Source organism: Aplidium turbinatum, chromosome 18 (assembly GCF_918807975.1).
Source record: "Aplidium turbinatum chromosome 18, kaAplTurb1.1, whole genome shotgun sequence".
Taxonomy (NCBI): Eukaryota; Metazoa; Chordata; class Ascidiacea; order Aplousobranchia; family Polyclinidae; genus Aplidium; species Aplidium turbinatum.
This window is the reverse complement of record NC_137489.1, coordinates 12093762-12121512: the sequence shown is the minus strand read 5'-3', so window position 1 is coordinate 12121512 and position 27751 is coordinate 12093762. Positions and strand designations below refer to the sequence as shown.

At 38.4% G+C, this 27751-nt stretch overlaps 1 protein-coding gene across 1 annotated transcript; it reads left to right on the top strand.

Annotated features, from left to right (window-relative positions):
• The first annotated feature begins 3950 nt into the window (after positions 1-3950).
• Positions 3951-27166, top strand: LOC145787742 (AT-rich interactive domain-containing protein 1A-like). The gene is made up of 23 exons (XM_082599550.1): positions 3951-4568; positions 11524-11703; positions 11811-11966; positions 12399-12510; positions 12938-13162; positions 13397-13564; positions 14562-14709; positions 14956-15373; positions 15684-15884; positions 15998-16155; positions 16242-16964; positions 17334-17478; positions 17603-17716; positions 17875-18086; positions 18589-18716; positions 19376-19547; positions 20052-20206; positions 20459-20574; positions 20851-22697; positions 24559-24685; positions 24975-25121; positions 25503-25633; positions 26031-27166. The coding sequence occupies exons 1-23, from the start codon at positions 3951-3953 to the stop codon at positions 26155-26157; spliced, it is 6528 nt and encodes a 2175-aa protein (XP_082455676.1). The 3' UTR covers positions 26158-27166.
• The last annotated feature ends 585 nt before the right edge of the window (positions 27167-27751 follow it).

The window sequence follows — 27751 nt, the reverse complement described above, 5'->3', positions numbered from 1 at the left end:
TCAAGATCACATAGTTTGGTGATCTTGATCTTCAAGATCACCTATTCTTGGTGATCTTGATCTTCAAGATCACCAATACTGGTGATCTTGCCCATCTCTGCCTGTATTGTAATTCATATCTCAACAACTCAGCGTTCTGTTATTCTTTAATGATGGTGATCACAAAGAAAACAGAAAAATTTATCTGAAATTATCAGTAAATTACGATAATTATGTTATTGTTTTTGAACAAACACGACTAATTTGACAAGCTTGATGGATTTCACAGTATGCACATTTTTACTACCAATAACGCTTAAGATTACTGATAAATTTTCAAGCATTTTGCGTTTTTTGGAACTTTTTCAATTATTGCTGACTTTGCTGTAAATTACAAAGTTTGGAATCTTTTATGGTATTTTCATTTGATTTAATTATTTTTCCTACTGCACGTAAGCGGCAGTGTAACTCAATTGATAAAAGCATCCATCTGGTATCTGAAGGTATATAAGCACGGCGGTTACCTCAGTGGTTTGATTCTGGATCAAGAGGTTGAAGATTCGATACCTACTGCCGCTGTTGCGATTTTATTTATGCATAACTTACAAAAAGTTTTGTCCCTTTACAGTATATTATATTCGATTTTTCGTCATGTTGATGAAAACAGTTCGTGCTGCATGGGATGGGGCAGCGCTAATAAAGAAAAAAAAATTATCGTTATCGGACATTATCGGCGATAATTTATCGTTTATCGTTATCGCTTAACTTTTTTTTGATTTATCGTTATCGCTTTAGGCATTTTTCGTTTATCGATTATCGTTATCGCTTAACTGAAAAATGAGTTATCGCGCCCAACACTGCTGTAATCCCAAGCGTCCACTTCCCAAGCATCAAACCTTTTGTGCTCAACAGTGTAAATAAACCGGCTGGGCCAGGGTTGCCAGATCCAAAATAGCTTTGCCTGCCAAATGTTTCGTAAAAACCGCCAAAAAACTGCCAAATTTTTCAGGGTTTCAAAAAAAATGCCAAAAAAAATGCCAAACTGTTATTGCGGCTTGTCCTGTTAACCAGCAAGGCCATACACCATAATATATGGTGCTAAATATAGCTCTGATGGTATATTGTCTTAATTTAACTTGATAGACCACTTAGTATGAATAATGAAACACAAACTGTATGTATCAAGCTAGTAAATTAAAACAAACTTTCAAAGGTTGTAGGGGGCAGCCAAATAGTTGAAGCTATCAAGTATCAACGAAGCGCATTAGAAGAAGGTGATAAAGACCAATTGGCCTGGGGGGAATCTATGGGGAAGGGCTGCTTTTCTAGCAGGTTTTATAAGTTTAACCTGCATGCAATAGCATTCCTCATTATCAGAATCACTGGTGGTGGTATGTTAGTTCAGGTTTGTTTTCCTTGCTTGGCGACACAAACATTCTGTCCCACATATCTACGGTAGCCTACTTTTTACAGTAGGCCATCCATTTAATGCATGCTTTATAACCAATCTAGCCAAAGTCTGAAAAACAAGAATAACTCAGTGTTAAACTTCAACAGGTGAAAAGAGGACAATGTCAAGAAACACCATTGGTAAATATCACAAAAACTTTTAAGGTTTAAGGATTTTCACAATGTTAATGGCATAAAGGAAATACACCCAGGGCCGGATTTAGCTGATGGGGGGCCCGGGGCTATTTTAGATCGGGGGGCCCCGTGCAAAAAATTTTTTGCTCCTACGGCGCGTAAAAACCATCTCTACGTCTACAGTAGCATCAGTCCAGTACTGCACAGCATTTTGCAGAAACTTTAAAGGTCAAAAGGAATAAAATAACACAAAATCACATTTTTTTCCACATAGGGGGGCCACGGCCTACTAGAACACGGCCAAATATGTTGCTATTTGAGGAAATTTCTAAGAGTCTGAATTGTTACAATTATAGCTATGACAAACCTGTGATCTTCCCATTTCCAGAAGTAAGTAAAATAAGCAATATTTGTACCTAGACATATGTTTGGCTTGTTTAACCGGAGATTAGGTATGTATGTTAAGCACAACTTATGCAATAACAATGCAAAATATGTAAGATTTTCCAACTGCAACCTGGAGGTAATATCGTTTGGTGTGTCGCTTTTGGTGAAATTGCATGTTCCATTCAAAATATGAAGGATTTTTTGTGAATTCTATGTTGTAAGCGGTTCATTTGATGTGTTAATTTAAATTTTAGTTCGTTTTGTTTTCCACCAAGTTTAATTTTGCAAGCAAAATGTGGCTATTGGCAAAAAATCCTGCTATACAAAAACCTAACGACTGTATGATGAGACTACCTCCAGGATGTAGTAGGAAATTTTTTACATATTTTACATTATTATTGCACAAGTTGTGCTTAACATACATATCTAATCTCTGGAAAAACAAGCCAAAAATATGTCTAGATGCAAATATTGCTCATTTTACTAACTTTTGGAAATGGGAAGATGATAGGTTTGTCATAGCTATGATTGTACCAATTCAGACTCTTAGAAATTTCCTCAAATAGCAACATATTTGGCCGTGTTCTAGTAGGCCGTGGGGGGGCCCTTCAAAAGTCGGGGGCCCGGGGCAACTGCCCCCTCTGCCCACCCCTAAATCCGGGCCTGAATACACCTACACTACACCTGATAACTTTACATGTCAAGAGGCTACAGTTATTAGCAGAAATGCATGGCATCTGCATTGACGCCGGTATGCCAAATACGTTCCGGTTCAAATTTCTACAAGGTCTCTGGCTTATGCTATGCTTTCAACTCAAACGGTGCGACATCGCATTATTAACCATAACCTGTTAACACTTACTAGTCCATTGGCAAGAAAATAAATGTCAAAACGCATCCCTCCAGCTGTCCAGGCCAACTCCAACTTTGGACTTGGTTGGTGACTGGCCAGCCGCCAGTGGCCTCTGGAACTTCCATTTGAATAAACTAGGAATTCAGAGTTTCCAGACCATAAATTAAACTTTTTTGATGGACTTTCATTGATAAAAGTATTTGAAAAACTTTAGTGGTGAGTTGTTCCGGTAATAATTACAAAAAAACGCCAAAAGATGCCAAAAAAAACACTAAAGTACAAACTGCCAAAAAAATGCCAAACTGCCAAACGTAATTTTCTCCTGCCAAACGCTTTCAAAAAACGCCAAATTTGTGGAATTTGGCAGGAAAAACGCCAATATGGCAACCCTGGGCTGGGCTTTCCATTCCAACTGGTGGATGATTACCCGTCGTTTGCTTGTCCGAATGTGGTGGCTGATAAATCATCGATCAAAAGTTAGCGGGAGTGGAAAGAACAGCCGCAACTCTTTATTTCAATTGTTGGCTGTGACGCTGCGCAGCTTGAAACCGCGTTATATTCCAATGTTGTTCCGCTAAATCATCTAAAAAAAAATTATAAAACCAAGTTTATTGCATATGTACTGCAAAATATAGCTTAAGTTAATAATATTTTCATTGTGTAACATTTTTAATCAACATTTTAATTTTATTTGCTATAATTTTATTGTAAAATAGTCTGCTACCCCATCTTTTTAGTGCGGATGAATACTTTACAAACCTCTGTGTCAAGGCAATTTAATGTTCAGTGGCATTGCAATTTTGCATTGTGCAGTTTTCAATTCTCAGCTATTCCTATTTGGTGTATTTACAAGACGACTGTTGTCCTATTCTGAAACAATTAGTAAAGGCGCTGTTTTTAAAGGATAAGGAGAAAATCAGTATCTGTGAATGTGAGGAATTGGGGCAATTGTTTTTTTTCTAGATTTTTCTTCAAAGCAGTGGCCAGGCTTCTTTGTGTGGAGTTTTCTGTGAAACAGTGAAAGATACTCTTAGTTTTAATCATAGTTTTTTGATAGGATATTAGCAATTCGATAAATTGACGTGTTTATGTAGTGAGCGTAGTGGATTAGTCAGAAATCCCGTTTGACCTTTATTAGGTCACCGGTATGGTTACCAACACTGCTGGCGCCACAACCACAGATGCATCATCGACTGTTAAAGGAAACGGTGATTGCGAGGAAGACAATGGGAATGAATATTCAAATTTGAAGCAGAACTTAAGTGAAAATTCTCAGCTGATACATAGTGATAACGTTGCTGCAAATAAAACTCAGAATAACTTTTCAAACTCGCAAAATGAAACAGCTGATGCCACAGGTTGCAGTCAGTCGTCTAGTGCGTACAGCACCTCATACCCTGGAAGTTATGGTAGTGCACCGTATGGCAATGGATTACCACTAGCAACAGCACTAACTATGAATGGGCCACCTCAACATTTAGTGGCTGTATCGTACCCTAATTATGATTCACTTAATCATAATTCAAATATTTCTAGCCATGGTCCACAACCTATACAAGGTGGTCCAATCGACCCCCTTTCCATGCAGAAACCCTACCCTGCAAATCTGCAGCCTGATGAAACTCCTGCTCCCAATCAACTATTGATGACAACATCCAGTTATTCTGCACAACATTCCTATAGTAACCATGCAACCAGCCATCAGCCACAGCTAGACTTGGCTTACACACAGTCACAGATGTGGCAAGACAGACCTCAACAAGAGGTAAGAAAATTGATTTGCTTTTTCTTTGATTTACGTTTTCCGAAACTGTTTTCTGAAATATTTTATTAGATTTGTAATGTTGTGGTCACTGGTGATAACAATTTTTGCTCATTGAGATAGAAACTTACATTCATTCCAAAGCATCTTTTATCCATAGCTGGTACGGTACTGTAGTCTTGTTGGTTTGTAGCCCAATGGTGAAAGCTTTTGATTTATTCTATTGATTGTTGATTTGGAACCTATCATGACCATGCAGTCATATTTTGGCTGGACACTAAATCGACACAAAAGTTGATGGTTTTACTTTCCAAGTTACTATAGCCTTTTAATTTTTCAACATCAGAAAAGAACAGATGAGATGACTGTTCCTTTTGTTTTTTATCAATTTATGTACCCGCTGTTGCATGCTGTCACAATGGGCAAAAATAGAATAATGTTTTGCGTTTGAAGAAACCTGGTACATGTATAGTTACTGCGTAACAATGTGTGTGTGTATTTTGTAAATAACTGTTTGTTTTTTTGGCTATATATAGCTGATTTGTAGGCAGTGGCATCCAGAGAAGGATATTGGGGCGATCATCACCCTACAACACATAAAAGTAACTTTATTTGTGGTACTTTTGCAAGGGCGGATTAATGTACCGGTACACCTACGTCCTACACTTCATTGTGTTTTGGTAACCCCCCCCCTAAGGCTACTTGCTGGATCTGGCCCTGTTCATAATAGTATGCTCAATGAAACACACTTGTTACTCATCAATTTATACAAAGTGCATACCAGCACTTCATTGCACTTTTTTAGGGCAGTTTTTTGGTTGCTTACACATGCAAATGTTAATGCGTTGTAACTTTGAACACTTGTTTATTGGAGTGATCTACTTGGCGTCAGCACTAGGTTGACTACTCCCTACGCACAAAGAAAACATTGGGTTAGAACTGTGCGGCAAGAATTAGTGGTGAGATACTAATGAGCCCACACATCTATTGTTGTAAATTCTTGCTACCCTCGGCTGCCGAGAAAGATTTCAACACTTTATTGTAACACAAGTTTGGCACGTCAGTAAAATGAAAATGTATATAAATATAGTTTATTTGTTTAACTTTGCTTATAAAAAAGTATAGGACAGTAATCCAGCTGTAAACAAGATTGTTGTGTACTAAGAATTAAGATGAACTGCTCATCAGTAACTTTGTTTTCTTATGAAACGTATTTTTAAGCACTGATGCCATTTTTTTGTGCTTCATAAGTGTCACAATCAATGTGATTGGTGACTTCATGAAGTTTAATTTCATTCTGATGATTTTATTGCAAGAATTTTGCTGTGATGCTAGGTTTAGTCAAAGCTCCATATTGTTTGCTTTTTACCTGTTAAACTTAAAATCATTAAATTTAAATTTTTAGATTTTGGGAATTCAAATAATCCTATAGAATTCTTTTTTGTGAGAAATAAAGTGATACCGGTATGTTTGTCACACATTTTGGTCAGGTATTGTTGATTTGAATTTGAAATAGAAAGTAGTTATTTTGTTAAGATAGCTGTACAAAATTTATTACAACCATACCACTAAATTGTGTATATAAGTTTCAAAGGACATTATCATTAGGTTACTTGAAATTACATTGCTGTAATGATGTTGAATAAAATTTGGACATTTCAGATGAAGCTAAATATATTTGAGTTACAAGTCCCAGCTGTAAGAGCATTTTGAAGGTTTCTCATCAAAATGTTAAATTTGGTGTCATTTTGCAGTTCTATCTGTTTTGTAAATGTTTTTTCATGAAAATGCAAATTCGTTGTTGAAACTGCGTTTGTTGTTAAATGGTATATTTTCGTCATTGTGTATTTTGAAAATCGTGCCAAAGCTGGATTACCAATGAAATGCGACTCAGCTGATTGATTGTATCTTGAATGCACGAGCACATGCGTGATTGTGTGTGCGATCACCCGCTTAAGTGTTGTGTGCGCCCAGTGTGAGTTCAAATCGAGGTCAGAATAATCTTCTTTTCTCACGCTGAATTTAATATCACATTTGTTTACGTAGTTTAAATAATCCTCTTGTTATTAGATTTGTATACTGACCGCATGAAGGCAATGCTGGTAAGATCTGTTGCAAGTATCAGAGTATTTAATGCATGTTACAATATTACCCAAAACTACTGGTTAAAAACTATTTTTGTAAATGTGTGTGTTAGTTTGTTTCAACTACATATCAAAAACATATTATTTTTCATCCGCACTGGTGTAAAGTTGTTTCTAAATTTAACAATATTTTTTTTTCTGCTTCTACTACGTTTTGAAACGTTTGTGATACCGGTATTCTTCTTGATTTGTAAGTTGGACAAGCCTCTGTCTTGCACTTTAGCAGCACAGTATTAGCACTGACCATTGCTTCATCTGCGGTAGACTACTTGATCAGCTGTTCTGGATAAATGTTATTGTTTTATGAAGATTTTTTGCAATGTAGACCTATATAATCCATTTTGTAACATTGTAACATACTAACCACGTTTGAATATGCTTAGTGATGTTTTTGCTGTTCAAGGTTTTGGCATTAAGTGTGCCGCTGCGTAGCCTACTTCTTGGACATTATTCTTGATTAAATACTTTCGAAGGTGCTTGCTGTGAGGAAAGTGATCACCCCTGAAAAACTATTAAGCTTCTCAGTTGCCTGGCAGACGTTGTTCGTTCTAGTTTGCTGAAGAGCAACGACCAGACACCACTCATCACTGTAACTGTCAGCGGTTTTTCGACTTGATCTAACCAAGACTTTTTTGCATTTAAAACAAAAAAACACTTAATTTCCATGCACAAAGTTTTTAACAATACAAAAATACTGCTTGCCGTTGCCACAAAATTTGTTAAATATTGTTATTTACGTAATGACGTATCGCATGAAGTTGTTTAAATAGTTGTTCTGTACATTTTGAAAAGTGTAAACGTTTTAAAGATTTTCGAAGGGGATTCTAGGCGACATTTATTCTTGTCCGTGACTGGTGAAATTGTAACTATCCGTTACTTTTTTCTTGTGTTTGCAGTTTTGTTTTTTTCTTCCTAATAACTATCAGGTCAGCCTTGTGCTGATAGCCAGGAAGAACGCTCCTTTCTTCACAATTGGAAGGTTTTGATACTGTTCTTATTTTTTCCCTTGCTACAGCTTCTTACAATGATCATGTTAAAACATTTTTTTTGCACAATTTTATCACAACAAAAACACCACGCAACGTTCCTTTAGCAAGGGGCGCATTTGCTACTTGTCCCAACCAGAAAATCAGTCTCGTTTTACATTGATTTGTCAGCTGAGGTTGATGTGATAAAATCAGCTGATTCACATTGCAGTGCACAATTGGCAGAAGGTCACCGAGTGGTTTGTAATTGCGCAGTTACGCCACCGTAATGGTATTTATAACAATCATGGAAGATTTTTCCTTGTTTAACACGTGGTTGACAACACACAAGCAGACTCATTGTTTTGTTTGCTTATGGCAGTGATAGTATGATACCTGTGGTAGTATGATACCTGTGGTATTATGCAGTGAGTCACTTTCATTGAATAAACTTAGCAGTTATACCGACGTATTATACTTGATCATATAATTCAGTGCGGTCCAAAACAGCTGTAAGAAGTCGAACAGTAGTGGAAGATTTTACAAAATATATTTTTTATTTTGATGGATCAAGCAAAAGTGTTTTCCTAATCAGTAGTCAGTTGCATAGCAGTTTCTAGGATCGCTTAGTTGGTGGAATTTCTTGGCTGCACGTCCTACTCTGCGTTCATTTCCTTTATGCTGATGGTTTAGCATTCGTTTTTTCTCACTTGTGTTTCTTTATTCATCTCAGAAAGCTGACAACGTCATTTCTCGTGCTTGTTCTCTTTGTTTGGCACCAGCTAGCGCTTGTAGTTCAGTTTGCTGCCACTCCAAATCGTTTTCCTTTTCAAAGTTTTCACAACATGTTTTTGCAAGAATACAGCTTCAATTCTTACGTTAGTAAGTAGTACTTCCTATACAGTATCACAGTTCTCTGCAGTATAGAGAACTATCGTTGTCGTTCGAGTAAAAGCTTGGTTTTTTCAGTACCGTAATTGTTAAAAGTTTTGTCCCAGAGTACAAATGCAACAGAACCCGGGACAATACCCCATGCACTTGCTCACCGGTAAACAGGAAATAGTGATGAAAGCTGGCAACTTTTCAAAAGTGCGTCTAAGTATAAGTAGTTTAGGTTTAGGTAATATCTTGTCAAACAACACAAACGCTTTTTGTCAATCAATCATATCCAGCTCAAAGGAGGTCGGCTCCCAGACAACAAAATCCGTCATTTTTACATTGATTCAACGTCTGCAGACGTTGACTGCTGAAGATGTCTGATTTTGCTGTCTGGGCTGACGGCTGGCTCCGTGGGTCTTTCTCTTCCGCTTCTATCTATCAACCATCTTTTCTTTCAGTTCACCTCGATTATTTTTAATATATACACTATACACACTACACAGTATACTATTATATAGGCTTCATGATTGGTCAATGGTCATCCGCAATGAAGCTTCGCAAAGTAAGGAATGCTGTTTACAAACCAAACTCTACCAACCAATTCAGTGACTTTTCACTTTGAATTTCTAATCCCTGGTTTCAGTGATCTGAGAAGTTAGCAGTATATTGGCAATCAAATCATTGTATTTTCCCGTTAACTTAGCACAGGAAACCTAATGAAAACTAAAAAAATGAATAATTTGCTGGTAATAAAAAGTAAGTTAACAAAATTTTTGTACTGCACATTACTCATAAATTGATGAAATTTTCTGCATTAATTGATTTAACGGTGTTCAGATTAAAATATGTTATTTCACAGCTTTCATCGTTTCATTTTTGATAGTGTATTTACTTCTAATTTCGTGTCCCAATCACTTCTGTTTGCGATGTGCCATTGATCATATGTATTCATTAGTTTACATTTTACAGGAATGATAAGCATTTCAATTTCTTTGAACTGTGAGATGTCCTTAAAGTGTTTTATATTTTGTTTAAGAGAATTGCTTTACTAGCTGCGCAATGCGCATGTAGTGAAATCATTTCATTGTTTAAAGGTGATGTTACTCGTTGCCATGATTTCTAATATGGGTTTCTAAAGTAACTCAGGTTTATTTTATTTTCTGCAAGGCATTCAACAAGCTTTAAATTAAGCTGTCATTTTTTACATCGACGTCTGCCAACAGTGCTTGCATTACATTTACAACAAACGTTTTTATACCACAGGCTACATTTTCTTCTTTTGCGATCCCTCCACCAATAAATGTTCCTTATTTACTTGATTCAAGACGTTAAATCAATGTAAAAAGGGATAGGTTTGATGTCTGGAATTTAAGTATTTAGTCAGGAGACACGTGTAATTGCAAAGCAGCAGATATTTTGTTGTTGTTATTATTCCCTGCTTCATCACTCATCAGAGTATTTTGTTTTTATTGCTTCCGCAGCACGTGCGCTGTCCCGAGTACTTGAAGGGTGACCTTTGTCCATTCACGTTTTTATTGACGTTCTTCTCCCGGTGATGTGATTTGTCTAAAAAGCCGGTTCACTGTTATCGCGGTTACATCACAATGACTAGGCACGTGATAACTTTTCTCTTCACTTTCGATTGAAATGCGATTAAATAAATGTCAAGCGTTCTGTGTGAAGTCACAGTTAGCAAATTACTTTTGTTGATGTCAGTGTTGCCAAATGAGGAATTTTCTTCCTAAAAAATTCTGGGAAATTTTATAATTCCAAAAAGTTGGAACGGGTAACGAGACATGACCCCAAAACAGGTAAAAACCCTTTAGGGATCACGCCGAAAACAGGTGTTTTTTTTTTCTTTTCTTGTTTTATACTTTTTAGAGGATCTCGTTAAACTGAGCAGAACTAGTAAGTGTTTGTGACATCCCGTTACGTTTGAGAAATTTGCGCGTTGGTTGTTAGGAAGTTCATCTGGCGACGTCTGGCAACACTGATTGGTGTACTTTCTGCTGACTTGAGTCCATCAATGGCGTCTTAAACGTAATCTTGCGTCAATTATTGTTTCTAGAAATGGCTATCTCTGAAAAAAGTGTTTGCACCTATGGAACAAAAAGAACATTTTTCGAGATTTTTATTAAATTTCTGTTTTACTATTCATACCTTGCTAGAGTGAAAGTTAAAGAAATTCCTTTATTATTATTAAACGTATGTAGCGTCGCCTTAGATTTAATATCACTACATGGGTTACTGTAAATAAGCTAAAATTGGGAGTGAAATTCAAGAATGTATGAAAAGCAAGCACTTTGTTTTGTTCAAATTTGTCCAGTTCAAAATTACTTTATCGGAATTACATGTAATTTTGTACTTGTCACCTGTTTAAACTTGTATTCTTACCTTTTGTATACGCGTCATACCGCTTTTAAACTGTATTGTGCAGTATATTATCTACTGTAGTGGTTTAATGCGTAAACTTTGACGTAAAAACCAAAATCCTTACGCTGTCTGGAATATAATTGAAGGCTGATGTCAGGCAGCATCTTGATTGGAAATGTTATGGATGTCCGATGCTGCCAGTCTTTTCTATTGCTGATATTTTTTTATGTATTTATGCTTCTTTTATATGTTCATGTTCGTTTGTGTATTTGTGTCCATAGTTTTTCGACTCGTGTTCATATAATAAACATCTCTCTCTTGTTTACAACACAAACATTCACATCACGCAGTACTCACTTTAAGAAATAACTCACCCGTTTGGTACAGATTTTTTATCTGCAGTAGAGATGCTTCATATATTGGAGCCAATGTTATCTGATACCATTATAAACGCTCTTTAGTCCTTTGCAAAGCCGGAATATGTTTTGAAAATTCAAGAACACCAAGTCCATTCGAGTCAACCACTTAGATTTTACTTTACCTAGGAGAATACAATAGTGAATAGTCTATTATGTTCACAAAAATTTTGTGTTGCAGTCTCAAAATGGCCTACCCGAACAGCAACCCAAGACTGACTCGAGAAGCTACCTTTCTTCACTACAACTACAACAACAACAACCGTATCCTTCTAAGCCTGCTGGTTACCAGGCGAGTCATGCTCAGTATCCTACACCATTTCCAAGCAATGGGCAGATACCACCCAACCAGCAACAACAGGTATCTGCGTTGTTTACATGAAAACAGTTATTACTTGCATTTTCAGTTTGTTCAATCTGTAAAAAAACAATTCTTATGATGCCATTCACTGTTGTTACCGCTTTTAGTGCAATTCTGGATTGCCCGCTCCGGCTCCATCAGGGTACTCCCCTTCTACCCCATCTCTACCCCCCGATTCATCATTCTATCCATCAGGCTTCTCCAAGTACAACCATGCACCACGACCACCCTATAATGGTTCTCTTCCATCGCAGAGCTCTGGTGTACGTCTACAGTATAAAGTTGAAGAGTTGTTTAATGTTTATGCTTGTGAAAGTATGATGCTAAGTTTGTTTTATTGTTATCCGCCCATGTTCATTATATTGATGACAAGCGAATTTTTCATGCTGGTTTTCAACAGCATATGCTTTCAGTTATCCACAGTATCTTTTCCTGTTGCATTAAATTATGTCTGCGCTTAATCAGTTTATATTAGGCCAGTGTGACCAAACTTCGTTGAAAACTCGACCGATAGCCTAACAATTATTGTATTTTCGGCTGTCCGTTTAGTGGACTGTTCGGAGCAGAACGACTATATTTAACAGATTTTTGTTCGGTAAATGTCTGTTCATTTACTTAATCGTTGCTGGTTTTTAAGCCAGAATGAACATAGCCATAGTATGTGTGCCAACAGCCAAGTTGTTTATTACAAACAGGCTCTTCAAAGCTCGCTTTCATCGCATGTGCCGGGTTTGCCGCTCCAGCATAGCAAAGGTCGTATGATGTCTCCTAATAGAAAGCTGCAATCTTCATCTAACCCACCGTCTGGTATGTTAGACTGAAGTAATTATAATGAACGCTAGTTGGATGCCATGTTTTTTTGCGGAATGGCCCGTTTCGGTGAGTCCGATTCGGTGAGTCCGATTCCTTAACGTGGGATTTTTTCAATTTTTTTTTAAATTATTAGGTACCGTAGCCTAATTATCATTGCCGTTTTAGGGTTAGGGGTTAGAGGTTAGGAACTCACCGAATCGGGCTCACCGAATAGTAGCAGATCCGTTTTTTTGTTAAATTTTTTGTTGTGATTGTTCTATGATTAATGTTTCCCACTTTAAGTTTTGTTTTTTCCCCATTTTCTCTAATTTTGCTTCTCTGTGTAGTTGTTTTTCACTGGTCATACTTTGTACAATGCAACGTTAAGTTATCGCTGAAATTGTGTTAGTTTTGTTTTCATGAAATCATGCTGATGTTTCAGTGCAATCACCGCTCAAGACCAACTACTCCCACCCAAGCTATCCGTCGGTAACTCAGCTACTGAGCTCCTCACCTACCCCTGGGTTACCAGCACCAAGCGGGCATCCCCCGATCTCTGCACTCAATGGTTCAAAGGTCTTCTCTGGCACCCCACAGCAACCCATCAAAACACCCCCAACTGGTTATTCCGACCAAAGCAGGGTCTCTGAAACGTCTGCTATATCAGGTAAAGAATAATGTGCATCAAATTTTGCCCTTTTTCATCTTGTTAATTCTGTAGGCAATATTTGATTTCTGTAAAAGTTAAATTTTGTTCCTTTTTTTTTCTCTTGTTTGTTTTTTGGTAATGTTTGTTTCTTTTTTCTAATGTTTGTTTTTTGGTCTTGCACTCTTGAAATGGCCAAATCCTTACCGCGCTCATTCACTGTTAAAAAGACGGAAACAACTCTTTTTTTTAAAGGTCTGAATAATAATTTACTTCGTCGTCCGAGTTTCGCTTCACCGTACGGTGGTTCCCCTGCATATTCTCCGCAAGTAATGTCTCCTCCAACCCAGCCTGTGCTTTCCAGCAATCAACAAAATTTCCGTCCTTCACAGCACCCAGGAACCCACCAAATGCGTCCTCCTGGTAAGAAATGCGTTCTAGAACAAAATATAAGGCCCCGATCTTGTTACAAAACGTTTTTGAAAGTGAACAAATAACCCAGCAAAGCTAGATCTTGATGCTGTGCTACGTGTAATTGTACATATACTAAACAGACAAGTTAAAAACTTTTCTACAGTCTTGCACATACATTTTAAATTTCTATTTAGACTAAATTAGATTAATGGACTTATAAATTTTAGTTTGTTGTTCTCAACAAAACAGACTGTGGTGGGAAATATGTGCTTCATTGCACAAATCTACTTAGAAATGTTTTGGGTGTTATTTCCGCTGAAAATATGCTCTGGAAGAACGGTAGACTTCTGCTCTTTAGCTCCACCTCGTATATTGAATTCATCATCATCATCAATTCAATATTGACTATTTTTTTTCGGAAGTGTTTGGTTGACCACAGCCGTAGAATCATTCCACCACACTCGCTTTGTTCCCTCTACCACGCCAATTTTCGTTAAGTTGTCTCATTGAAACGTTCACAATGTTTACATATCTTTTGCTTTACAACTGCGACTCATCTAAATAAACAAAAATAATAAGCGATTGCGAATTAAGATATTTCAGGTGTCATTTGTTACGGCTTAGCTTTCCCTTTGGATAAGACGCGGTTGTAAACAACTTAGATCAGGAATTTGCCTTCTTTTAAGCCACTCATGCAGCATGACATTTTTCCTTGCCAGCACATACGCATCATGAACCTTCACAGCACATACGCATGTAGTCTCAGTCCAGTTTGAGCCACACCAATCTAGTGCCTACAACATTCGATTGAGACAGACGCGATTGTCTAGTCTCGGGAGACATAGCTCCTAATACATGTTGCCAAGGCAAAGTAATAGACTTTTTCCCTTGATATCGTATCCATCGATTTGTCGATCAATTCAATGCCTGGGCGTGATATATCACATCACTCCATACAGCGTGACCTATTTAAAAACCGATTTAAAAACCGATTTATTACCTTTAGGCCCGCCAAGCATAGCCGACCAACGACCATCCACCCAAGATCATCATCCACCTCTTCCTCAATCTCCACAACATACTCCCCGACAAAATCCCGCTATTGTTGCAGCCGCTGTTGCTGTGGCCGCTGCAGCTCACACTGCTCAGCCTGGGTAACTACGAATTGCACAACCAATGTACCGATGCGATGCACTATGTCGTGTTTATGTGTTAATTTCTACAATTGCAAGCTATGATTACAACTACGATTACAAGATACCGTTAGTTGCTATGATTACAACTGTAATTGTAATGGTATGATTTGAGGAGTGAAATAGACTGCAGAATTCTTTCGATCATGTAAGCAAAAATAGTCTATCTGTGCTAGATATTTCACTGAGACTTTACCGTAATCGCAGGAATGTTTTCGGTCAAAGGCAACAAACACCAAACTACTATCCAGAACAAATGCATCCATCTTCTCATCTTCAACATCCTACCAACAATAATATGCCTCGTGGTAATGACGTGCATCGGTATAACGCTGGATATCATCCCCCCGTACCTCCTCCAGGAGCATCTGGTGCTGCTCCACATCGTGTTGCAAGACCTCTTGGAGCCGAAACACCAGCTCTTCAAGGAGTACATCAAATGCATCCTCCAAATAGTTTTCAACCAGGATTCCCACAAGCTCCTCCTCCTGTTCAGGGACATTATCAAGGGTATTATCCTCCGAATACAGATATCCACAATCATCTTTCTGGATCACATTCAAGGCATCCGACTCCTCCCAGTTCCAACCAAACCCCAACACCTCAACAGGATGCTCCGAAAAAGGTGAAAAAAATATTGAGAATATGAAAATATACGAAAAAGACCAATTTCATCTATCGGAGTCAATGTTTGGAGGACTGTAGACTTTTAACGTTTTTCTTGCTGTGTATTTACACAACTTACATTTCATATGCTGTCCTTACTTTTATCTTTTTTACATTTTCTTTGTAGCCGGCCCGCACAGACCAATTTCATCTATCGGAGTCAATGTTTGGAGGACTGTAGACTTTTAACGTTTTTCTTGCTGTGTATTTACACAACTTACATTTCATATGCTGTCCTTACTTTTATCTTTTTTACATTTTCTTTGTAGCCGGCCCGCACAGCCTTACAAAAGTTAGCAACGTTGTTTGAGCCGACCGACGAGCCTGGACGGCGTGATTTCATCGAGAGAATCTTGAGGTATTGGGAAGACAAGGAAGTGCCTTTGAAAAATGCTCCTTTAATGGGGCGAAAGACACTCGATCTATTCCGACTTTATCAGCTTGTAGCCCAAAAAGGAGGAATGCAACAGGTATCCAAAAAAGGAAATTTAAACTTTCACACCTCGTTGACATTTGGGGACTGATATCATGGCTTAGTTTTAACTCGTCTTTTATTTAATGAGAGCTACCTTTACTTTCAAAGGTTACAAGTGGAAAACAGTGGGCTGATATTGGCTCCCACATGGGACTTTCTACATCTTCTTCATCCGGATTTACCCTTAAAAAGCAATATTGCAAATACCTTTATGGGTTTGAGTGCAAGGAACGGGGTGTCCCTGAACCCCAAGAAGCTTTAGCAAGGTAATTTAGTGTCCTATTTTTACGGTTGTAAGGTTAATTATTTTGTTAATGTTCAAAAATGACAAAGATTTGTTGTAATGTTTCAGACTCACAGAAGCAAATCGCAAGCGAAAGAAAACAAAAGAAAATGCAAAAGATGCTCAAATTAGGAGTGTGCCACCCCAAACACCTTCACCCCTACAGTTGCAACATCCACCAGTCGTACCTAACCAAGCATACCCATCACACCCTAACCCAGGCCAATATGCTCATCCAATGGGGCAACAATATCGACCTTCTGGGTCTTCAGTTCCTAATAATATGGGTAGTACTGCCCCCTATCAACCACATTTAGGTTACTACCCTCAAACCGGGGCATACAACCAAGGAGTAGCCTCTCAACCAGTCCCTCCTCACCCTAACCAGCATCCCCATATGTATCTTTCACCCAGAATGCCAGTGCCGTTGGTGCCAGGAACGGGTCTTCTTCCACAAACCACTCCAGCGCCCAATGAGTCGTCGTCGAGAGTAGAAAATGTCACAACAACCACTTCAAACGCTATCACGTCGAAGCAGCCCAAACAAACAACAGAAGCAATTACAGCTTCGATTTCTGGAGATGCAAAGCTTTCTGTTGGCCTTTCGGATTCTGCAACTCCTTTAAGCACGACTGCAATTAGTCGGTCTCTTCCTACAATGCCTGTACCTTCTCCCAATTATTCATCAACTCCAAGAGTTCCACTCCCCCCTCGACCTATGCATGACCCATTTCGACCCAGTTATCCCCAACCATCTGGGATACCCCCAAGTCGATACTCTTACGCCGACAGGTGTGTTAACTATCGTAATTTCTTCTTGCTTCTTAGCACAGAGCTAAATTACTACATCAGCGAGTGTTGTATGTCTTACTATAACCAGACGCCTCTACTCTAGCCTAGAAACTTTACCATAATACATATCGTTAACAGTAGCAAGGTGTCGTAGCCAAAGAGTTTAAAATTGTTACAAATATGAGCTTGATGTTTTGTCGTGTCAACGTTCTTTAGACAAATAAAACCTAACAACCAGACGGCATTTAACATAATAACATGAAAATAAACTAAAAATTACAAACGTTTTCGGCCATACCCATGTTAGCCCTTTTCAAGTACATTTTCAACGTTCTTTGTCTTAGAATTGATTCTCAATTATTTTTCTAGCTCCACTTTCCAATCGCATCCTCCTGCTGTCTTCAATCCTCCTGGAGCTATACAAAGTCAACATCCAGGTCAATCTTTTTCACCAAGAATCTACTCCTCCTATCAACCAACTTCGTCACCGTCATCTCGGCCAATGCTTAGGCCGGTATGCTGATTAATTACTTTTGCTTTCACCAAATGCTGTGTGGATTGTTATTTTAAATGTAACAAGTTACTAAAGTTTGTCAAAGACTTTGTTTCCAAGCGAGCTAATTTGGGGTGATGTTTAGGGCCAGTACCCATTGCAAAGAAGTCCCCATGGAGAGATGCGTGGAAGATCTCAAGTTGGCATGAAGCGGCCATCCTCTGATGCCGATGGCCTGCCAAGCAAGCATGCTCGGACTGTGAGTACGACAAATTATTTATAGAACGTAGTACGGTAGTAGAACCGTCAGGTTTTGCAATTTGTGGCATTTTTTTTAGAGTGGTCTTTGTCATTTCTTTTACATGTTTTAGTCAGCTTCGCACTGAGCCATCTAATCATGTTGTGTCTCCTATTCAGACAAACTCTTTGATGCAGCAGCGATATTCTTCTACTGGCCCATCCCATATTCATGCTTCTTCAAGAAGTAGATCTTTACTCACACAAACCAGCAATCATAATACGACGTTCCAATCATCTGCGCGGCGGCTTCATTCCTCTATGCATCGTTCAAAAAACCTTTCTTTTTATCCACATATGCAGAAATCTCAACGAGATGCAAGACTGATAAGGTAACCAAAAGTTTTTCCAGTGAAGTTTAACTTTGTATTTTTTTTGCTGCAATTTCAAAGTAAATTCTTCTTTCATTCTACAACGAGCGTATCGAGTCAGAAACATTTCATTTCTTTTGGTCGTTGTTTCGAAAGTATTTTTACTTTGTATTGAAAAGTTTCGTTTAATTCAGTCATTCAAAAGGCATATTTTATAACGCGCCGTGAACAGTGACTTTTCTAGCGCCGTTTTCTTAGTACATTTGATGTGAAAGATAGAGCTTTTGTAGAGAGTTCAATAAAGTTTAGGAGAAACGTTCAAAAGTTTTTTTTTTATGTTTTCTGTATACATATAAACTTTTGGGTAAACAACAAATAAAATAAAATTGTGTTAAACCCATTGACGTCACTAAGCTTCATATGTTTGTGGCAAAAAAAAGACTGAATCACTTCTTAAAATTCAACTTCATTTTAGTTATTTCATGTTTTTTTTGCACCTAATAAAACCACGTTGTTATTTCAGACCTTCTCAGACGTCTATCCTTGCACGGCACAGCCAACTTGAACGCGATATTTCGATATTTCCACCTGACAGCATTGAAGCAACTGTACCCCATTCCGTTAAAGTGAGACTGAAATCGTGTCTAGAAGGTACGTGGTTGTAAAGCGATATTTACTGAAAGTGGCGCTGCGTCGTCATCCATTTTGCTTCAAAGAAGCCTGATCTTCATCCCGAAACAGCAGGTCGACCAATTGTCTGTAGTGACTCCTCCATCTTTCTCTATTGTTGGCATCTTCAATTTTCAGTTTTTTTTTTGTCATTTCATCTTTCACGGTTTCACACGTTTTCTTTGGTCATTCTTTTCTCATTTTTCCTATCACTACGTTATGGCACTGCATTTGTCAGAATCAGATGTATAGGCTATTTCGCTGCAGCGCCGTGATACTTTTTAGATTAAATGCAAGCGATTGCTTTTGAAGCCAAGTAATTAGCTTGTAAGACAATGGGATTTGTCAGAGGATCAGCTTTGTAAGTGAAACTTTGTCAAGTAACATATTTTAGTTAGTTAAGTTAATTGGTAATTTGTATTCAATGAATGTGAAAAGTTTATGACAGAAAATATGTCACTAAAATATTCTTCTGAAGTAGGGTCTTCCTCAACCATGCTAGAATGAAGTATTTCCAGGCAGTAAATCCGTCTTAATTGCATAGATTTAACATCTGCAAACTTAGAAAAAACTTTTGTGGTCGTAATTTAAGTGAGCCATTTGTATCACTTACCGCACTTAATAAACCTGTTTCATTGCAGCCGGGTCAATAGAAGCTTGGCATATTGTGATGGCGCTAAAGTGCGGCCTTTTAGCTGAAGGCACGTGGGCTTTGAATGTTCTCACTATTCTACTGCACGATCAGAGGACTGTGGCCCAGTTCAGACTCACTCAAATTCCCGGCCTTCTTGACGCTCTGATGGACCACTACAGGTGATTCAGATTGTTATATCGACAAGTCTCTTTTAAATTGTTTTATCAGCAAAAGTATAAAAGATATAGAAAAATAAAACAAAGCTTTCATCTACTTCCATGTAGCTTTCTTTTAGTTATAAAACTCCTGTAGTTTTGAAGTGTTTCACCCCTTTATAAATTTTAATCTTTCGCTTTTTCATCCTGATTACTTCTGTGTAACCATGTGGATGAGATGACTGGCTTTATCCACGCTATTCTGATCCTATCACAACTTACCATCGTACAATAAATTTCCACACTTGCTGAAGAGTTCACTACTCGACTTAAAAACCCCATTTTTCCGTTTACGGATGTTCACAATTGAATCCCGGCTGCCGCTTGTACAGGTCATTCTGTTGTCAGCATATCGAATTGGAAGATTGTAGAATTTCAGTTCCGCCAAAGATGTTTATTTCTAGTTTTCTCGTTTTCAAGAAAGAACTGTTTCGCTAACATTTTTGTTGCATTGCCTTCACTTTTCAGACGATACTTGCACGACTTTTTCACTCTCCCTAAAGAGCGACGGGCGCTTGGTGTAGATTTTCCTGTTCATGTCGAAAAGGAAAGCGACAATGTTAAAGTCTTTGAAACCGAAACGCTTTCAGAAACCCCAAAACCCAAACACAATGGAAAAAAAGGTGAGCGCTACTTAAGAGAGATAAGAGCATTTATTCCTTTATCAGCAAAGCTGTATTTTTTGTATAAAAAATAACTTATTTTGATTCACAGCATATGTTACATTTCTTAATGTTTGATTTATGTAAGCTAGCTAAACTTTTATTTTTTTCTTAGAGTTGTGAAGCTTCTGACGAAGTATTTTCATCCTAATTTTCCATTATGTTTTGCAATCTCAGTTTTGTGACTTGATCTCACAGTCTCTGTTTGTGCAGATGTTCCCGTTCAGTCTAAACTCGCCAGCAAATTCTCAAGCATGCCCGTCAAAGTTAAGCTTCGAAGAGATAGGTTTTTACAGGATCACTTTGATCAATGGGACGATGCTATGTCTGTAAGTGGCTGTACTTCGCTTCAACAACATCATTGCGGTCATGCTTTATGCCCAGACAGCTGCTTTTTACATTGATTCAACGTCTTGAATCAATGTAAAAAACGGTTGATTGCTGTCTGGGTGGTATTCAGTAGCATGTATTTTCCTGTGTCTTTTTGTTACGAGGTAAACGACTTGAAAATAGTAGAAAACTTTATAGAATTTGATGTTATTTTACCGGAAACGTTGAAATCCGATGTCACCAAGCATGACATGATTTTTTTTTTCAAATCGCAGATTAACGCAGAAGATGATCTTTTTCACATCATTTTCTCCTTCCACCAACCTCCCAGTGAAGCCACTCCTCTCCAGGAAGACACCGTCGTCAATGATTCCGACTCAGTTATGGTGGTAGAGGCAACGTTAGAAGATGTGCTCTCCATTCCATGTACTGTTGTTTCTCCTGATGAGTACAACATCAGTAAGAGCACAAGAGAAGACCTGAACAAGGATAAAGATCATCGTGTCTTCATCAAGAAGCCAACCACGGGAGAATTCAATGGAGTTCAAAAGGAAGTAGATACTTCAAAGGATTCTGCTGGATCAAGAGATACTCCCGGCGTTGAAAACAGCTCCGTGTGCAAGAATACCAGCGACAATGTAAACCTCAATTCTTGTAAAACCTTCTCTGAAAACAGTATAGGAGACTTAAAGATAAAAAAAGATTCGGTAGTGGAAGTAAAAAGCCGGCAAGTGCAGAATGCTATACCTTCCAAGTCTTGTATTTCAAATGGTGAAGTTGAGTTGCAGACCAAGGTAAAAGAAAGCAAAATGGGAAAAACTAAATGCAAACCTACTAAGAAATTTGAGGGTGCAGAAGGTGTCCGTCACCTTTTTATGTGTAATGGCTTCGATCATTCAGATAAAAAGGGGGCAGCAGATTCCAAAGATTCTAATGCATTCACCTCCAGAAGAAATCTTCCAATTCAAAATCACGATAAAAAAGCATTGTCGGTAAAAACCGAGGTGAAAGAAGAGTTCATTGACGAGGACATCTCTGGTGGTACTGATGACTCTGTAGTGAATGGTGGGGAAGATGTAACGTCATCAGAGGAGATTAAATCTGAGAAAGATGTTAAATCTGAGGAAGCAACTAAACCCAAGGAAAAGATTGAATTCCAAAAGGTGATTAAACACAAGGAGGAGACTAAATCCGAGGAAGTAGAAAGAATGAAACCCAAGAAGGAGACTAAATCCGAGAAATTAGAAAGAATGAAACCCACGGAAGAGACTAAATCCGAAGAAGTAGGAAGAATGAAACCCAAGGAAGAGATCAAAGTAGATGCCACAAACTGCAAAATGAGCATCACGTCAAAAGTAAAAAAGTTATTGAATGAGAGAAATGCGATTTTGCTTATGGATGAAGCATCAGGGAGCGACGGTAGCTTCCTGAATGGCTCATCAGGTCCAACTTTTTCTTCCAAGATGAGGTCTCGTAAAGAAGAGCTTTCAAACCGTCTTCTTTGCATCTCGAATATCATCCGAAGCATCTCGTTCATCCCTTGCAACTCTTACGAATTAAGCAAACAACTAAGCTTATTGAAAGCTCTGTCCGGCACTCTTTTGTTGCGCCACAAGCACAAAATCAGGAAGCAACATTTTCTTACTTCTTTGGATAGTTTTAGAGATGAACAGTCAAGGCCTACAGAAATAGAATTAAACGCTTTCGAAAGCATTGCTGTTGAAAAGAAGCCCACCTTTCCAGAAAGCTTGAAGGAACTTTCAAAAATGAATCATAATAACAATCTGCCGGTGAAAAACAGTTGTTTCTCCTTGAAGAAGTCTCCAACTTCTGGATTGTTTGCGCACGAGGAAGAAACAAAAACATCGAAAAAACTCTTTTACAGCACAACCGTTCTTGACGAAGAAGATGCCGCAGCGAAAATCTACAACGACCCGTGGTGGTGGGACACTGTGCGTGAATTAAGAGAAGACGCGCTTGTTGTATTATCAAATATATCCCCCGCATTGGATCTATCCATCTCCCCAGATGATCAAGTCCCACTTGGGATCATAGATGCTTGTCTCCATCTTGCTGTCTGTCCATCATCCGACGTCTGTGACTCTTTTTTCGTTAAATCAAGGTCAGTATGCGAGTTTGTTTAAAGTTGGCTTAAGTTTATTTTCTATTTTACCAGTAAAATGTTGACGAAACGCGGCTGAAGTAGGGTAATGTGCTAGTTGCTTTATAATTCAATTTCCCCCCTTTTTTTTTTATTTGGGATAGCGTTTCGCAAAATATAAATTAACTAAGATAGCAAAACCCGTCGATTTTGCTGTTTGGGTAATGGGTGTCATCTAAATCAGGGCTTCCCAAACTGGGGGTCGCGATCCCCGAAGGGGTCGGGTAACGAACTTCAGGGGTCGCAGAGAGTATACCAATTCGCACAAGGTACTGCATATTTAACACTTCTGTGCGAGATGCTGTGACAGTTATTAACTTTATTAATAGGCTGCCCGTATTTTTGAAAATTGATATTGTGAAAGGAAATCTTTTTCTGTTGCGTTGTGAACTGGAGTTGGCTTTCAAAAGTCAAAGCTTTAAAATGGCTAGCCAATTAACGAAAACAGAAATTGTGATTTTTCCAACAAAATGAAATTCAGTCTTTGTCCACCACTTTCTCAATAACATCAAATGAGTAATGAGATTAAACTGCATCCTGGGTATGACATTACACTGCATCCTCAATGTCAGGAGAAGAGGTAGCACTTTAGCCCAGGTCTGGACCCGTTGGCACAGGAACACGTCCCGTTGGTAGTTCTGCCCTCACTTTTGACATTGATGCCCGTGCCAGGCAGGTTGGTGACGTAGGCGGAGGATAGCTACATGCTATAACGGCTACAATGGCAACATCTTTCAAGAAGGAAAACTTAAGTCAAACCCGGGTTGGCCGAACTCGTTAGTTGTCGTGCAGAGGCATCCGGTCATCAAGACCACTCCGGTCTTTACATGGAGGTTGGGGGTAAGCGAGGGCATGATCCCTGTAGAAAAACATGCACCAAAAAATCCTGGACTACTAGCCTACTATATCTAGCTTTTGAAATTATGTCAAATGTCAGATTTGCTTGAAAAACTAAACGAATTTAATTTGTCCCTCATAGGAGAAAACATCAATAATTTGCATTGAAATCTAAATGTTTTCACTTCGCCTACCGTTCCAACCTAAGCAACATTGAAACCGTCTTGAGGCCAGCTTTAACTACCATTGAACCACGGGTGGACTTGCTTTGTAGCAGAAGGCAGTCACACCCATCACACTGAATAAATGTGTTTGCTTTTTTGTTTTGTTTTCACTGGGCTATCCATAGGCTTCATTGTGATGGTCAGAAATAAATAAAAAATAAAAACAAACTGAACTGAATGGCGATAAATTGTTTTTGGTTTTCATTTGATCTAAGCTTTTCAATAAATCTCACAAATGTATATTTCGCACTGTTCGTCGTTTTAATCGTAAGGAGCCGCGAAACATTTAGGAGATTAAAAGGGGTCGCAAGCAAAAAGGTTTGGGAAGCCCTGATCTAAATGATTAATGACTAACGCTCGTTATGTTCCCACTCAGGCAATACTTGTTTTTTTACATCGTTGTAACGTCGTTACACGTTGAAACGATGCAAAAACGGTAATTTTGTGTTTTTATTATCTCACTGTCTTGATATTGCAAACATGAATGTTTGTATCCACTTTTTCAATCCGACAGTTTTACGCACCATCTCTGATTTCCACTTCTCCAGTTTACCTCAGAGTAGTTGCTGCAACGGGCCAACACTTTCGTGTTAACGTCTCTCACAAGTGTTCGAAAAAATACAAAGCTCAATAGCATCCTTTACTTGACGTTGCTTAGAAAAAAACAGCATAGTTTTGTTGTTTTTTATTTGTATCTTCTTTGGATTTCAGGCAAGTGTTTCTTTGGGGTTGATTCTTCGAACTTATTTTTTCTTTTACAGACATCCGGTTTCAGCCCAAACTCTTGCATTGGAAATTCTCACAAAGCTCAGTATAAAAGACCAAAACGTTGACCTCATTCTTGCAACGAGACCTTTTGGTCGCGTGGAAAAGCTCTTCGCTCGTCTGGTGAGGAAATGCCCAACTTACCCATCCCATACAGCAAAAATACGTCACTTTTACATTGATTCAACGTCTGCAGACGTTGAATCAATATAAACATGACGTATTTTTGCTGTCTGAGAGGCTACTGCGACTTTTATTACCATTTCTTGAAGAAGGTTTAGTAGTAAAAATTTTCACCTATCTTTGAGTTTATTTCAATGTTATTTTGACGTTGACGCAACATAGGCAACCATGAATCCAGCGTCTAAACTCGTGACTTTGACAATTTCCTTCTAAAGCTAATCCTTTGCAGGTGATGTTGATCTGTGACCGCAACGATCAAGCACTTCGGGAGTTTTCTATTGTCCTGCTTTCCAACTTGTCGAAGGGCGACCCGAGTGTATCCCGAACCATCGCCCTGCAGCGTGGTTCCATATCTTCCGTCGTTGCTTTCTTGGAGGTAAAGTATATTGTAAAAATAAATTAATCATGTTTCTGTCATGTCAGGCTACGAATGATATGAGCAGTAACTACCCAGGCACCAAACTCTGTCATTTTTACATTGATTCAACGTCTGCAATGTAAAAATGACAGATTATGCTGCCTGGGTATCAGCTTGCAAGTCCGTCCTTTTTTTACAGTTTGCAGACGTTGAATCAATGTAAAAATGGGCGGATTTGCCCCCAGTTCAGTTAATAGCCAAGAAAGCCCTTTAAACAGAATTTGACAAGCGACATGTATATTCCCAGACAGTAAATCAACGTCTCCAGACGTTGAATCAATGTAAAAAACGGTTGATTTGTTGTCTGGGTTACAAAACGTAAGCAACTAACTTGTTCAGGAATGCGAGGAAACTGGTCACAACAATGGCCGATTGTTTCGTCGTCAATCAATCAACTGCGGTACCACCTTCTTCATGATGACGAAAGCTGCTCGACTGTTGTTTTCCTTGGCTGCAGTTCCAGAAAATAAGTACGACTAGTTTTTCTCTTCAGTATTGAGTATTTTTGCTTATTGCGTGTTAAACATTTTTTGTTTACGAATGTGAGTTTGATCAGCACAGTTGACAACTTCCTCCTATAGAGCACTAGCGACTGATAATGATAAATATTATTAAGATGAATGTCAGCAATGTGAGAGATTACTGTTGTTTAAACGTATTTTATTTTCATACATTAACAAACGTTTATTGCTTTTTTGCCGAAGTTGTAAATCACACGTTTTTTTGGGAAGTTAATTAAACAAACATGTATGTACCCTGAGCTTCATGTTTGAGTTAATCACGTACAATTGACTTGTGGAACTATAGCAGTTCCACGACCTTCAAATTCCGCTGGTGAAGCCTCGTTTTTTTTTTTATTAATTTCAGGCCTCTGTTCGCAACGTATCAGCTTCGCTTGTTATCACTGTCCATGTCACATCTTCTGGGACGAAGTGTCACTTCTCTGGTATCTTCTGTGCTCTACGAACTAAGTCACAATGAGCAGACGTATTGACAGAAGCTTGGCATCTTTGAAAAATGACGTAAAGTAACCTTTGACCAAAAGTGACCTTGTAACCAAAGGTTACTCCAGGTCTCAGAAAAGTGGTGTAAAAGCGAACACGTTTTTATAGATTTGTTATTTCATTTTCTTTTTTGTTTTTTATTGATAAGTATGCACCAGTTTTTACGCTACTTTTTTCTTACCGTAATTTACATGAAATCTTTTTACTGTGAATGAATTTATTGCCGTTTGAGATCTGTGATTTTCAGCCATAGGTACCCGATTAAGCACACGTTGCTTTTGTGGTGATTGAATATTTTTCGTTGCAAAAAATTTCGTTGTTTTAATTTATTTGGCGAATTTATTTGATTTTAAACAAGCTCTTTGGAGGAGGCTATGGTTAGCTTAGTGTGCTAAGGTGAGGAAATAATTCGGGCATTGCGTGCAATAATTTAATCTATCTTTTTTCAATTCCTTTTTGACGACCACATTTCCTTCCTAAGTTAGCTGACAAAAGTAGCGTGTTTTTTGCGTTGTTTCAACATTATCGTCGTCGATGTTTACGATGTAAAAACTGTTTTCAGCCGGATACGCAGTTTTTGTGGTTGGACAGCAAAAAGTTTTTATTTTTTGTGTTTCGTATGTTTATAACTACACCGAGGCTGCACAATGTTTCTCTTCTAGCACAACAAGGCTTTCGTTTCAAGCTTGATCAATATCACGTGATTGATCACGTCATAGATCAAACCTCGTTTATTGGTGATTTAGAAACTGGCCAGTTTCAAGATTGTACTCAGCTTCGTTTTATTAAATTTTCCTTCGTCAGATTTATCAGCCAGAAAAACCAGTTCTTTTTAACAATGATTTAACATCTGCAAACGTTGAATCATCGTAAAAAAGAAATGGTTTTGCCAGCTGAATTGGCGTCACTATTTTTTTCCCATCACCAGTTGTATTTGTTGCGCGGAACGCTTTCTTCAAGTTTTATAGAAGTTTTTTATTTCAATAGATAAACATTCGATCTATAGTTGAGTGAGACGGTTGAGATGCGAGAGGATTTCATTTGAGGGAGAATTAAAGCAATCTCATGCGAAAAAATACCAAAATGTGAAACGGATCTCTTCTATTGGTTGCGACGAATCCGATGACTCTTTAGCTGCCGTATCAGCATAGATGGTGTGCAAAGATTAATGCATAATTTTCAAGGGGTAGTAGTGGGCTTTGAGAGGATATTGTGGGCTTGGTACCAATAAGATCCTTGGGCCCCAAATCAAGACGTTTCTAAGAAAAATGCACTAAAAGATCCAACAATACGCGGTGGTTTTGTCAAGTTCCTTATCCCCATGAAAAGGATATGGGCCCCTAAAATCACCCCAGGTCCAAAATACCTCCTGGACCAGGCGCGGATTTATGGGGGGGGCCCAGGGGGCCCGGGCCCCCCCGAAATTTTGTGAAAAATTGTAGAAATTGTATGTTTCCGCATCAAATGGCTTGATATGCTTCTAAACAGCTGATATTAGTCCCTCGGCATCACAATTGATGAAAATGGTTGTTTTAATGTCTATTTTATAGCATATCGTATATGTCGTAGTACTCGTAGTATCAT